Source organism: Sus scrofa, chromosome 7, assembly GCF_000003025.6.
Source record: "Sus scrofa isolate TJ Tabasco breed Duroc chromosome 7, Sscrofa11.1, whole genome shotgun sequence".
Lineage (NCBI taxonomy): Eukaryota > Metazoa > Chordata > Mammalia > Artiodactyla > Suidae > Sus > Sus scrofa.
In genome coordinates, this window is record NC_010449.5 from 114,934,800 (window position 1) to 114,948,386 (window position 13,587).

Consider the following 13,587-nt stretch of genomic DNA (forward strand, 5'->3'; position numbering starts at 1 on the left):
GTTTCCAGGCTAGGGGTTACATCGGAACTACAGCTACCGGCCTACGCTATAGCCACAGCAACACCAAATCCAAGCTGTGTCTGGAACTTACACAACCATGCCAGATCCTTAGCCCACTGAATGAGGCCAGGGATCAAATCCACATCCTCATAGATACTAGCTGGATTCATTTCTGCTGCACCACAATGGGAATTCCTTTAAACTTTTAAAATGAGGATTTACATAGCTATTGCGTTTGGTCTGATCTCCTATGTCAAATGTTTAATTTAATTATAATATACAGTGATGCTTCGTATTTCTGACCTTTTATTAAATAAGAGTGTTTCACATTGATTTTTTTTCTGGTAGCTCATACATGCCTAATAAACAACGATAATATTAATTTATTGATCACTCTCTGCATATGAAACATCATAGTAAACAAATCCTTAGGTTTTATTTGAATGATTTTTGATTAAAAAAAACCCAAAACTTTAATGTACATATTCATTCCTTCATGAACAGACTCTATGAGAGAGAAAATGCTGTTAATGGGGAAGGGTCATTTTAAAGTTTGTCAGATAGTTTCTCCTACCTTAGAGGTTCTTAGACTTAGTGGTTCTGTTGCCTCTTCACTCATTGTCAACTATTCCATCTCAGCATATCACTTTTGAACCGATCATTATTTTTCTGACCATCTGGGTAAAACTGGGCAACCAAACATGTAACCTTATGTGCAGCTCTAAACTAGTAAATTTGACATTACCTTCATGCCACTGCTTCAGAGAAAGTGTTTGGGCTTGAGGCAGCTAATTTCCATAGTCCTCGGAAAACATTTCTTCTATTTTGCTTCTCTTGGCTGGTCCTGGAAGATTGAGATTTTGCTGAATTAGTTGAGAAGTTAAAATATATAACCTTTGCCTAACTCTTTGTTGTATCTTGTACCATATTTTAAATGGATATGATCAACATTTGGTTTATAATGGTTGGTAACCAAACTTGTCATCATTTAGCACTCTTCCTCTCAGGATGAGAGATGAGAATGCTGATGTGCTGCTTTAATCCACCAGGCAAAAACTTTGTTTCCAATTTAGAAATTCTGATGTTGCCTGTCAAAAGAAGGACAAGAATGCATAGGATATTTTGAAAAAGGCCCCAAACATAAATATAGAAGGGCAAATCTCACTCTTCCTTTCCTCAAAGTCCTAAGCTAAAGCAGATCAGAAAAAGCAGAAAACAAGAGGAGACAAGGTATAATTTCTGACTTTGAGAAATAATAGAGAAAATTAATGTCAGGGACCTGCTTTGATATAATTGTTTGTTAGGTTAAGGGTAGGTCAAGGGCTAAGATATTTTTTCTTTCCATGTGAACTTTCAGCTCATCTTCACGTGGTGTTTTTCTCTGTTTTTCAAAGTTCATGCTTCTTTCTTTTGTGTGTGTCCCTCCCTTTCCTTTGTATGTTTCTCATTACATACAGCAGGGCTTATAATTTGCTATGTTTAATTTGGACTATATCATTCAAAGTGTACACATTGCTAATATCTCAGGATTTGGAGAAGGAAACTATTTTTTCCATCAGCTGCTCTTTGAACATAACAACTTCAGTAATCATTTAAACAAAATAACTCAATGGATGTTTTAGTTGCTCAGTGGATTTTAGGAATATTATTTTTGTGGTTATTATGTACTTATACAAAGCTGAAAGGGAAACATCTTTTTATTAGTGAGGATAAAACTTTGCCAAGATGTTAAAAAATTCACTAAATGAAAAGTTTGAATAGGTATTTGTCTTGCTGTTTGCAGATAACCATGCTTCATAGTGCCTTATTTTTATTTCCATCCCCTATTATTTCCAAATTACTTGGCTGTTGGAATCACAATAACTTCCACTGTGGGACCAATGCTTTGCTTAGGAGGCCATATTGCGCCTTTAGTTTGTTTAGAACAGACCTTTAAATATTTAGAAAAGATTAAAGCAGAAAGAATGGTCCTTTACCAGTAAATGAGACTTTAGTGTGAACTGACTTGTTGGGGAGCCACAAACTGATGGCCTTTCTTGTACTGACAGGACAACAATCTCCTGAGAATGACAACACTATCAAGGACCTGCTCCCAGAAGATGCTGGGATCGACCACCAGACAGTGCACCAGCTGATTACAGTGCTCATGAAGTTCATGGCCAAAGATGAGAGCAGCGCCGAGTCAGACATCAGCAGCGCCAAAGCCTTCAACACAGTCAAGCGGCATCTGTACGTCTTACTTGGCTATGATCAGCAGGAAGGTTGCTTCATGATTGCACCTCAAAAAATGCGTCTGTCAACTTGCTTTAATGCATTTATTGCAGGAATTGCTCAAGTAAGTGTTAAGCTTTCAAGAGTCATATGGTGAGGCTTTTAGTACAAAGAAGTCATTAAATTCCATTTAGCTAAACTTGGTTGAGTGTAAAGTTTTGTGCAAATTACTTTATTAAGCAGAGGTATGTGGAGGACATCAACATCAGCAGTCTGATATCATGAAGGGAGTTTGGGATTTTTTTCTTGTCAAATATATATAACATAAAACTTAGCATTCTTATCATGTTTAAATATACAATTAAGTGGCACTAGGTATATTCATATTTGTTATGTACCCATCACCACCATTCATCTCTAGAACTTTTTCATCATTCTAAACTGAAATGCTACCTATTAGACAATAAAGGAGTGTGGAATTTTTGTTTTTAGTTTTTTTTAATCCTTCTCCTTTTTTGCTCCAAGTGGACAGTTGGATTAATCATCCAACTTCATGTCACATTATCACCATTGGCTTTATCCATGTTTCTTGGCTACTGCTAACTTCTATATATTGTTCCATGACTTAACTACCCTTTCTCCCAGTGATGACACTCATATTGCTCCCAACTCCTCACTACCCCGTACAGATCAGCAATAAACATCCTGTACCTTTTTTACCAATGTGAGGATTCCTTTGGGATACGGATCCAGGAGCAGAATTAACAGATCATTGAGTATATATGTGCCTAATGTGACCATTGCTACAGATCTCACTCTCCAGAATGGCTTCCACAATCTGCAAAGGATGTAGAACTTGGGGCTAGAGAGATACGGACATAAATTCCAGCTCTGCCACTCACTGTTATTAACTGCTATGGCCTTGGGCATCCTTGCTTGTTTGCTCATTGGTAACAAATTTTTTTGGGGGTGGAAGATTAGAGACAGTAAAGTGCCTTAATTCAGTGCCTGTCTCATGGTAGGAACTCAATGATTGTAGCTGTTATCAGTAAGCTCAAATAAATTGTAATATAATGAACAGATAAGCAAAGTGGGAACAATATGTATAGCTCTTGCTGCTGATGATAACCACATGGATCTTCACTAATACTCAGCTGTCTATGATGGAGAGAGCTGTCTATATGTCCATTTCAGATACCAAACTTCCCTTCCTCCCTCACTTCTTTCTATATTCATATTATGCAAATTTATTTTAGAAACATAAGCAAAAAATTAAAATTCAGTCTCCAGGAAACTCATGACAAAAATAACTAACATTTTGACATATGTCTCTGGCTCCAAATTTACATAATTCATACATACATACATACATATATAGGTGTGTATATGTACACATATTTTTTACAATAATGGGATCATCTATACATACTGATATCTACATGTATCTATATGCATGTACATATATACTCACACACATATATACACCTTTTTAAAACCTAAATATAGTTGATTGACAATGCTATGTTAATTTCTTCTGTACAGCAAAGTGCCTCAGTTTTACACACACACACACACACACATACACAAACGCATTCTTTTTTATATTCTTTTCCACCATGGTCTATCCCAGGAAATTGGATATAGCTCCCTTTGCTCTACAGTAGGACCTTATTGTTTATCCTTATTAAATGTAACAGTTTGCATCTAACATCCAAGTCCATGATTTTCTTTTTTGTGGAAAGGTTCATTTGTCCTGTATATTAGATTCCAGATGTAAGTGACATCATATGGTTGTATCATTTGTCATATAAGTGATCTCATTTGTCTGTCTCTTTCTGACTTCACTTAGAATGAGAGTCTCTAGTTCCATCCATGTTGCTGCAAATGGCATTATTTTGTTCTTTTTCATGGCTGAGTAGTATCCCATTGTGTATATATACCACATCTTCTTCTTTTTTTTTTTTTTTTTTTTTTTGTCTTTTTGCTATTTCTTGGGCTGCTCCCACGGCATATGGAGGTTCCCAGGCTAGGGGTCCAATCGGAGCTGTAGCCACCGGCCTCTGCCAGAGCCACAGCAACGCAGGATCCAAGCCGTGTCTGCGACCTACACCATAGCTCATGGCAACGCCGGATCCTTAACCCATTGAGCAAGGCCAGGGATCAAACCCGCAACCTCATGGTTCCTAGTCAGATTCGTTAACCACTGTGCACAACAGGAACTCCATACCACATCTTCTTAATCTATTCATCTGTTGATGGACATTTAGGTTGTTTCCATGTCTTGGCTGTTGTGAATAGTGCTGCAATGAACATGTGGGTGCATGTGTCTTTTTCAAAGAAAGTTTTGTTTGGATATATGCCCAATAGTGGGATTGCTGGGTCATATGGTAGTTCTATGTATAGATTTCTGAGGTACCTCCATACTGTTTTCCATAGTGGTTGTACCAGCTTACATTCCCACCAACAGTGCAGGAGGGTTCCCTTTTCTCCACACCCCCTCCAGCATTTGTTCTTTGTGGACTTATTAATGATGGCCATTCTGGCCTGTGTGAGGTGGTATCTCGTGGTAGTTTTGATTTGCATTTCTCTAATAATTAGGGATGTTGTGCATTTTTTCATGTGCTGTTGGCCATCTGCACATCTTCCTTGGAAAAATGTCTATCAGGTCTTTTGCCCGTTTTTCAATTGAGTTGTTGGCTTTTTTGCTGTTGAGTTGTACAAGTTGCTTGTATATTCTAGAGATTAAGGTTTTGTCCATTGCATCATTTAAAACTATTTTCTCCCATTCTGTAAGTTGTCTTTTTGTTTTCTTTTTGGTTTCCTTTGGCATGCAAAAGTTTCTCAGTTTGATTAGGTCCCATTGGCTTACTTTTGCTTTTATTTCTGTTGCTTTGGAAGACTGACCTTAGAAAATATTCATAAGGTTGATGTCAGAGAAAGTTTTGCCTATGTTCTCTTCCAGGAGTTTGATGGTGTCTTGTCTTATGTTTAAGTCTTTAAGCCATTTTAAGTTTACTTTTGTGCATGGTGTGAGGGTGTGTTCTAGTTTCACTGATTTGCATGCAGCTGTCCAGATTTCCCAGCAATACTTGCTGAAAAGACCGTCTTTTCCCCATTTTATATTCTTGCCTCCTGTGTTGAAGATTAATTGACCATAGGTGTTAGGGTTTATTTCTGGGGTCTCTATTCTGTTCCATTTGTCTATATGTCTGTTTTGGTACCAGCACCACATTGTCCTGATTACTGTGGCTTTGTAATATTGCCTGAGGTCTGGGAGAATTATGCCTCCTGCTTGGTGTTTGTTCCTCAGGATTGGTCTGGCAATTCTGGGACTTTGTGGTTCCATATAAATTTTTGAATTGTTTGTTCTAGTTCTGTGAAAAATGTCATGGGTAATTTGATAGGGATCACATTAAATATGTAATTGCTTTGGGTAGTGTGGCCATTTTTATGGTATTAATTCTTCCAATCCAGGAGCATGGAATATCTTTCCATTTCTTTGAATCCTCTTTAATTTCCTTGATTAATGTTTTATAGTTCTCAGCATATAAGTCTTTCACCTCCTTGGTCAGGTTTATTCCCAGTTATTTGATTTTTTGGGTGCAATTTTAAAAGCTATTGTGTTTTTATATTCCTTTTCTAATATTTCATTGTTAGTATACAGAAATGTGACTGATTTCTGAATATTAGTCTTCTATCCTGCTACTCTGCTGAATTTGTTGATCAGCTTGAGTAGTTTTTGTGTGGAGTCCTTAGGGTTTCTATATATAGTATCATGTCATCTGTGTACAGTGACAGTTTTACCTCTTCTCTTCCTATTTGGATACCTTTTATTTCTTTTGTTTGTCTCATTACTGTGGCTAGGACTTCCAGTACTATGTTGAACAAAAGTGTTGAGAGTGGCATCCTGTCTTGTTCCAGATTTTAGTGGGAAGGCTTTTAGCTTTTTTCCATTGAGTATTATATTTGCTGTGGGTTTGTCATAAATGGCTTTTATTAAGGTATGTTCCCTCTATACCCACTTTGATAAGAGTTTTTATCATGAATGGATGTTGGACTTTGTCAAATGCTTTTTCTGGATCATTTGAGATGATCATGTGGTTTTTGACTTTTCTTTTGTTAATGTGGTGTATGACATTGATTGATTTGCATATGTCAAACCATCCTTGTGAACCTGGGATGAATCTCACTTGGTTGTGGCGTATGATCTTTTTTATATGTTGTTGTATTCGGTTGGCTAAAATTTTGTTGAGAATTTTTGTGTCTATATTCATCAAAGATATTGGTCTATAATTTTCTTTTTTGGTATTAGGGTGATGGTGGCCTCATAGAATGTCTTTGAGAGTGTTCCTTCTTCAGCCTTTTGGAAAAGTTTAAGGAGGATGGGTATAAGTTCTTCTCTGTATGTTTGGTAGAATTTGCCTGTGAAGCCATCTGGTCCTGGATCTTTATTTTTAGGGAGTGTTTTTTATTATATATTCAATTTCATTTCTAGTGATCGGTCTGTTCAATTGATCTATTTCTTCTTGACTCAGTTTTGTTGGGCTGTAAGTCTCTAGAAAGTTGTCCATTTCTTCTAGGTTGTCAAATTTGTTGGCATATAATTGTTCACAGTATTTTCTTATGGTTTTTTGTATTTCTGCAGTTCAGTTGTGATTTCTCCTTTTTCATTTCTTATTTTGTTTATTTGGGTTTTTTTTTCTCTCCTTTTCTTGGTGAGTCTGGCCAGAGGTTTGTCAATTTTGCTCATTTTTTCAAAGAACTAGCTGTTGGTTTTATTGATTTTTTTCTATTGTTTTTTGAATCTCTATTTTGTTGATTTCCTCTCTGGTCTTTATCATTTCCTTTCTTCTGCTGACTTTAAGTTTTGTTTGTTCTTATTTTTCTAATTGGGGTCCCCTTTCTTTATACCCTCTCCAACATTTGTTAATTTTAGACCTTTTGATGATAGCCAATCTGACAGGTTTGAGGTGGTACCTCATTGTAGTTTTGGTTTGCATTTCTCTAAAAATTAGTGATGTTGAGCATCTTTTCATGTGCCTACTGGCCATCTGTATATCTTCTTTGAAATGTCTTAGGTCTTCTGCCCATTTTTTGATTGGGTTTTTTGTTGTTGAGTTGTATGATGAGTTGTATGAGTTGTTCGTATATTTTGGAGATTAAGCCCTTGTCAGTTGCATTGTTTGTAGATATTTTCTCCCATTCTATATGTTGTCTTCATTTTTTTATGGTGTCTTTTGCTATGCAAAGGATTTTAAGTTTGATTAGGTCCCACTTGTTTATTTTTATAAAACCTAAATTTTATTTATTTAAAACAAAATTTATTGATAAAATTTATCTTGTATCATGTTAATAAACTTGTACCATATCTCATTTAATGGCTACAGGGTATTCTGTTATCATATAAATGATCTTTTATTTAATTCCATATTACTGTATATGGAGGTTGTTTTCTATTGCTGGATATCTTTATGCATACATCTGGGGATGTCTCTCTATTTCTTTAGGATATTTTTAACTGCTATATTAGAGGCTATGTACTTTTTCCTACTTCTGAATACATGTTGCTAAATTGCTGTCCTGAAATGTTGCACTGAGAAATACTCTTGCCAGCAGTGTCTGAGAATATCCGTTTCCCCACATAATTGCCAATACTATGAGTTTTCATTGGTCCAGTTTAATTTTAGTTAATAGTTTAATAGGATATGATAATAGATAAAAATTATTTTCAATAGATAATTAAATAGATTAAAACTAAGTTAACAATTTCAAAATTTCTTATGAGGTTGGACTTTTCCCTCTTTATGTGTACTGGCCATTACTAGTAATATTTTGTGAGGTATCTGTTACATACTCTGCCCATGTTTTGATGGTTCAAAGTCTTCCTCTTGGCTAATAAATGTTCTTCATAGTTTTCCTTCAGTTAATAAATTTTTTCCTATTTCAGGTTATGGACTACAACATTAATTTGGGAAAACACCTTCTCCCCTTGGTGGTTCAGGTGCTCAAATACTGCTCTTGTCCTCAACTACGGCATTATTTCCAACAGCCACCTCGTTGTTCCCTCTGGTCCCTAAAACCTCACATCCGGCAGATGTGGTTGAAGGCCTTGCTTGTCATCCTTTACAAGGTGAGTAGCTGTAGTCACTCCTTTTTTGGGTGGAATGATTCTCTTAGAACTTTTAGGAGCTCTACAATGAAATTTTTGTAGGGTAGTAATTTGACCTTCAGAGGGAGATTCATGAGGTACAATTAAGTGTTGAGAAGTAAAGAGCCGTTGGAATGAAAATAGAAATGTAGACCATGTCATTGTATACTCTCAAATGTTTAAAATAAAATACAGCGAATTGTAAGATACTGATCAACAATCTCTGTTTATGCTCAGAATCTTGTATTTTTATCATGTATTAATTATTATGTCAGGAAAACTATTTAAAATTGTATTCAAGAACCAAATGTTTATACCAGATAAATTTTCTTGAAGGGAATTTTAGCTACAAAGTGGCATGCATTGCCATCCGTGATTTGGTGCGAGGGGAAGGGAGTACAGTCCCTCGTCAGAATAAAGCCATGATAAGAATTTACGTTTCTGTTTTTCTGTATTTTTCTATTATACCCCAAAGAAACTGAGAAATATATCTAGCAAAATCAAGTGGAAGAACTTAGCCTTTAAAATAACCATTTATATTTTTCTCCCTCCATTTTATTGAGCAGTATCCATACCGAGACTGTGATATCAGCAAGGTCCTGCTGCATCTGATTCACATAACAGTCAATACACTCAATGCACAGTATCATAGCTGCAAGCCCCATGCCACGGCAGGACCTTTGTACAGTGACAACAGTAACATAAGCAGATACAGCGAAAAAGAAAAAGGTACTTTACATATCTCAATTCTCTCCCAAACCTAGCTTGCATACGTAATACATTTCTAGACAATGTTTTTCTTAGATGATAGAGGCACCCCCAGATATCATTCTGTAGTTTAAAAAATTACCTATTGCTTCATTAATTTTCCATCCTCCCCATGAATGTTGATGCTTTTATTTTTTTTTAAATGAGCACTCAAGAGAAGTAATTGGTGTGCTTCTAAATCTTCTTTCATAAGAAATAATGTTTTGTAAAAAACTCTCCTGTTTGGTTAAGGAACCTCTGTAACCCTTTTCCTATGTGTTGAAACACCTTGCTTTGGACTGTGAAGTAAATCTTGGTCTGCACTCAGGGAGCCATAATCTTGTCCATCTCTAGTTTGCTCCTGACCTTGTGCTTAGAGATTGGAATGGAATCTAAATTTGCCACAGTGCTTTTTCTTAGCCTCCTTATTCAATAAGAATTGCTTTAAGATGACTGGAATGAAACATTTTTGTCGCATAGATTTAAATTATTTCCAATATCCACACTTTTTATACTGATAGTGTTTTTTGCAAAGGAGGCAGTAGAATTAAACTTTAGATAGAGTAAAATTCTAGCCTGGATGTTTTCAGGTGAGAACTGAAGAGCCAAGGTGTGTGTCTTTAGTGCATGTCACAGGTTGGTTAGACTTGTAAAAGGTGACACCATCTAATCTAGTCCTGGGAGAATGTCAAGTGCCCTATGACCCTTTGTGGTGTCAAGAGATTTCTTTTTGGTAGGACTGCTCTGGAAATGTCTGAATGGGATGGATTGGAGCCAGTGTTCCACTGGCCAAAAGGTCCAAGGTTGACTATAGATGGAGCGGTGAGAACTAAGTTCTTTACTTTCTGGTACCATTCAGATCTTTCCTGAAGAATATCTTGTCTACCGGCTTAGGTTCTTGTTTCAGGAAAATTGATCAGATTCAGTTAAACTATAGATGTCATCAATGTGGGCTCACTATTTGGGCCAATCCCAGATGAATATTTCTAGATAGGAGAAGCCATCTTGGAATCTTCTTGTCTCTCTCATTCAGTATATTTTGAGAATTTTTTCCAAGTTATGTAAAGAGAGTTGCATAACTGTTTTTTTTTTTTTTTAAAAAAACTATGTTTCTCAAAGGAGAGTATTTTTAAAAAGGAAATAGAAAAATAAAACAAATTGTTATGCTAATAGTATTTCTCATCATTGCAGAAGTTCACTAGGAGTTTTATATCCACTTTGATTGTCCACATTTACTATTTTTATTTGACCCAAAAGACTAGTTATGATTACTTTATCTAACATTTACTGTTTTAAATTTTGTTTGCTTGCAGAATCTTGTGTTTTAGGACAGGATCAGTCCTTAAAACTTAACTCTATGCTTGTACAATCCCCTTATATTCAGGAAATCTTAAATAATCATACTCATATCTGAGCCACATTTTTGTCATATAGGTAGATATAAATACAAGCCAAATACTGTGATTTTAGTGATGTTCAACTTGTAATGTAGGTTAATTTCATTTATTGTGCGATTAAATGCATTTTTGTAGCCCTTTCTCTTGCTGCTTTGTACATGGCTTTGGTGTTTTCAAAGAATGAAAGAAGAAAACTTATTAAGTGAACTTTGAAATATAGCAGCCCTTTCCTCACTGATGTGTTTTGGGGTTTTGGGGTTTATCTTTGATTTAAAAGTGGCCAAATGGGGATAGAAGAGGACATGGAAACAGGCTTGGAAGGACTATAAGTGACCAGTTTGTTTGTTGAGCCTCAGGATCATAAGAGTCAAAGATTCTCTCTGGGATTCCCAGTAGCTACACATGGCAAACGCTTCAGAGAACAATATTACTTTAATAGGGGAAAATGTTATTTTCTGTTTTCCTTTTCCTTTGTTTACTCTTTCAGTCCATAATCATTTGTGGAGCTTTCGAGATGATCAGTGGCTTTCCCAAGCTTTTTCTGTGTGTTGTGTGTCTCATTACCAAATGTAGAGTACAGTATTTTGCATTTACAAAGTATAAGGTGCATGTACTGTTAGGCTGTGTCTATGCCAGTTCTCAAATCCCAGGAAGGCATGTTATTTTTGTAAAGGGCAAGATCCATTCATTTTGCTTAATTTTCTTTTGCCGAATTAGCCTGAAAATTCACCAAAAGCAGGCACATTTTAGTAGTGTCCCCGATTCCTGACACGAATGTCTTATATGGTTGTAAGTGCATTGGCAAAGTTTCCTCATGAAGGCCCTATTGGAATACTGAGATTCCTCTCTTGAAAATGCTGCCCATTGTGACCTGGAAAATGAGGGGCAACCTTGCTAGAGGTTGCTCTGTTCAACATATGAATAATTTGATACCTGAATGAAATGCAAAGTCATGGCTAGATTTGGGCTGGTGTAGAAACCACCCCAGACTTTGTTCTGTAATGCTTTCATTGAAATGCTTGTGTAGACACAGCCTAAGAGAGAATAACCTCTTAAGTGTAATTTTGGCTTTCTCTCCCCAATTAGAAGAAGATAGTGTTTTTGATGAATCTGATATTCATGATACACCTACTGGACCCTGCAATAAAGAGTCTCAAACTTTTTTTGCAAGATTGAAAAGGATAGGCGGCAGCAAAATGGTGAAATATCAGCCGGTTGAGATGAATGTTCAGAGAAGTATGAATTTTTTCCTCTTAGTAATTTTATGCAGAAATGTTGTACTCTACCGTTTGTTTGGGGTGAAATCTTAATTTTATTATGTTATGACGCATTTTAATACCGTTGATTTTATATATATGTATGCACAACCAGTATATATATATACACGTTTATATATATACGTGAATTGACAGATACATCATTACCGTCATGAATGTCTTAGAGGGCCATTGCTTGATTTGATTTGTTGCGAAATGTTTGCTTCTCTTCCACACAATTTGAATACAGTTTTCTAGATCTGCCTCAGCCAAAAGCAGTCCCCTCTCATGTACACAAATGAGTAGAGCTGAGGAATTATCCCAACACCTGATTTTGGAGATAAGATCTTAAACTGCCATTTTGGGTTTTTTTCATTCCAAAGTCTTATGGTTTTTGAACTTAGAATGAATCTTATGAAAACTTGGCCAGAAAGTCAGTATTACCTTCTGGTGAAGCTGGGATTGTGATTATGACTGATGCCAGTTGTATGCCCAAGTCTGAGGGGAATGAAAGGTGAAATCTCCAAGTAAATAGTACTAGCTTTTTCTGTTTCAATCAGGTGAAATAGAACTGGCTGAATATAGAGAAACGGGTGCTTTACAAGACAGCATTCTACACTGTGTGAGAGAAGAAAGCATTCAGAAAAAAAAGCTGCGCTCTTTAAAACAAAAATCTCTTGATATAGGGAATGCAGACTCCCTCTTGTTTACATTAGATGAGCACCGCAGGAAGTCCTGCATAGACCGTTGTGACATAGATAAGCCTCCCGCCCAAGCTGCTTACATCATGCAAAGACAGCAGGACCATGGACGTTCTAGGCAGAATTCTGCTACAAGACCCGACAATCCCGAAATCCCAGAGAACCCAGCTATGGAAGGGTTTCAAGAAATGCGAAGGCCTGTAATACCAGAAGTTAGGTTAAACTGCATGGAGACATTTGAGGTGAAAGTTGATTCTCCAGTAAAGCCTGCTCCTAAAGAGGATTTAGATCTGATAGATTTGTCCTCGGATTCAACATCTGGGCCTGAAAAACACTCTATGCTCTCAACCTCGGACAGCGACTCTCTTGTGTTTGAACCTCTTCCCCCTCTCCGAATAGTAGAGAGTGATGAAGAGGAGACCATGGACCAGGGGAACGATGGTGCCACTGGTAAAAACGCTGCCTCCTCTCTCTCCATCCCCAGCCACCCCTCTGTCCTCAGTCTGAGTACAACTCCCCTTGTGCAAGTAAGTGTGGAGGATTGTTCCAAAGACTTTTCTTCTAAGGACTCAGGAAATAACCAGTCAGCAGGTGACAAGGACTCCTCTCTCATAGCTCTGGAAGACCCCACAGACTCTGAAGAATTGGCAAAGTCAGAGCTGCAAGAGTTTTCCTGTGGCAGCCCGCTTACGCTTAAACAAAAACGAGACCTCCTTCAGAAGTCATTTGCTCTCCCCGAGAGGTCACTAGACGATAACCCTGAGCCCAGCACTGAGGAGGAGAAGCCCAGTGGGCTGATGCCCAGTTTGGGGACAAAAACTGTCCTCCTCAAGGTCCCTGAAGATTCTGAGAATCCAATGGAAAGTGAGAAGCCCAACACCAGTGCTGAATCAGACACAGAACAGAACCCCGAGAGGAAGGCAGAAGAGGAGGGAGCCGAGGAATCCGAATTTAAGATTCAGATTGTGCCCAGGCAGAGGAAACAGAGGAAGATTGCTGTCAGTGCTATCCAGAGGGAGTACCTCGACATTTCCTTCAACATTCTAGACAAATTGGGAGATCAGAAAGAGCCAGGTGAGCGCGTCTCTCTTCTTTCTCCCAGCCTTACGTTCAAGTTTCTGCATCTT

The 13,587-nt window shown here is 37.2% G+C and overlaps 1 protein-coding gene across 15 annotated transcripts in view; it reads left to right on the forward strand.

The window, feature by feature from the left end:
- Window positions 1-13,587, forward strand: part of UNC79 (unc-79 homolog (C. elegans)) — a 262,072-nt gene that overhangs the window by 168,527 nt on the left and 79,958 nt on the right. For 11 of the 15 annotated variants that reach the window (XM_021099643.1, XM_021099645.1, XM_021099642.1 and 8 more), the window contains 5 exons: window positions 2,049-2,335; window positions 8,159-8,341; window positions 8,926-9,088; window positions 11,590-11,739; window positions 12,320-13,534. In XM_021099643.1, coding sequence (XP_020955302.1) covers window positions 2,049-2,335; window positions 8,159-8,341; window positions 8,926-9,088; window positions 11,590-11,739; window positions 12,320-13,534 — 1,998 coding nt within the window. The remainder of the gene's footprint in view (window positions 1-2,048; window positions 2,336-8,158; window positions 8,342-8,925; window positions 9,089-11,589; window positions 11,740-12,319; window positions 13,535-13,587) is intronic. The other 4 variants (XM_021099638.1, XM_021099641.1, XM_021099644.1 and 1 more) reach the window with 2 other exon arrangements.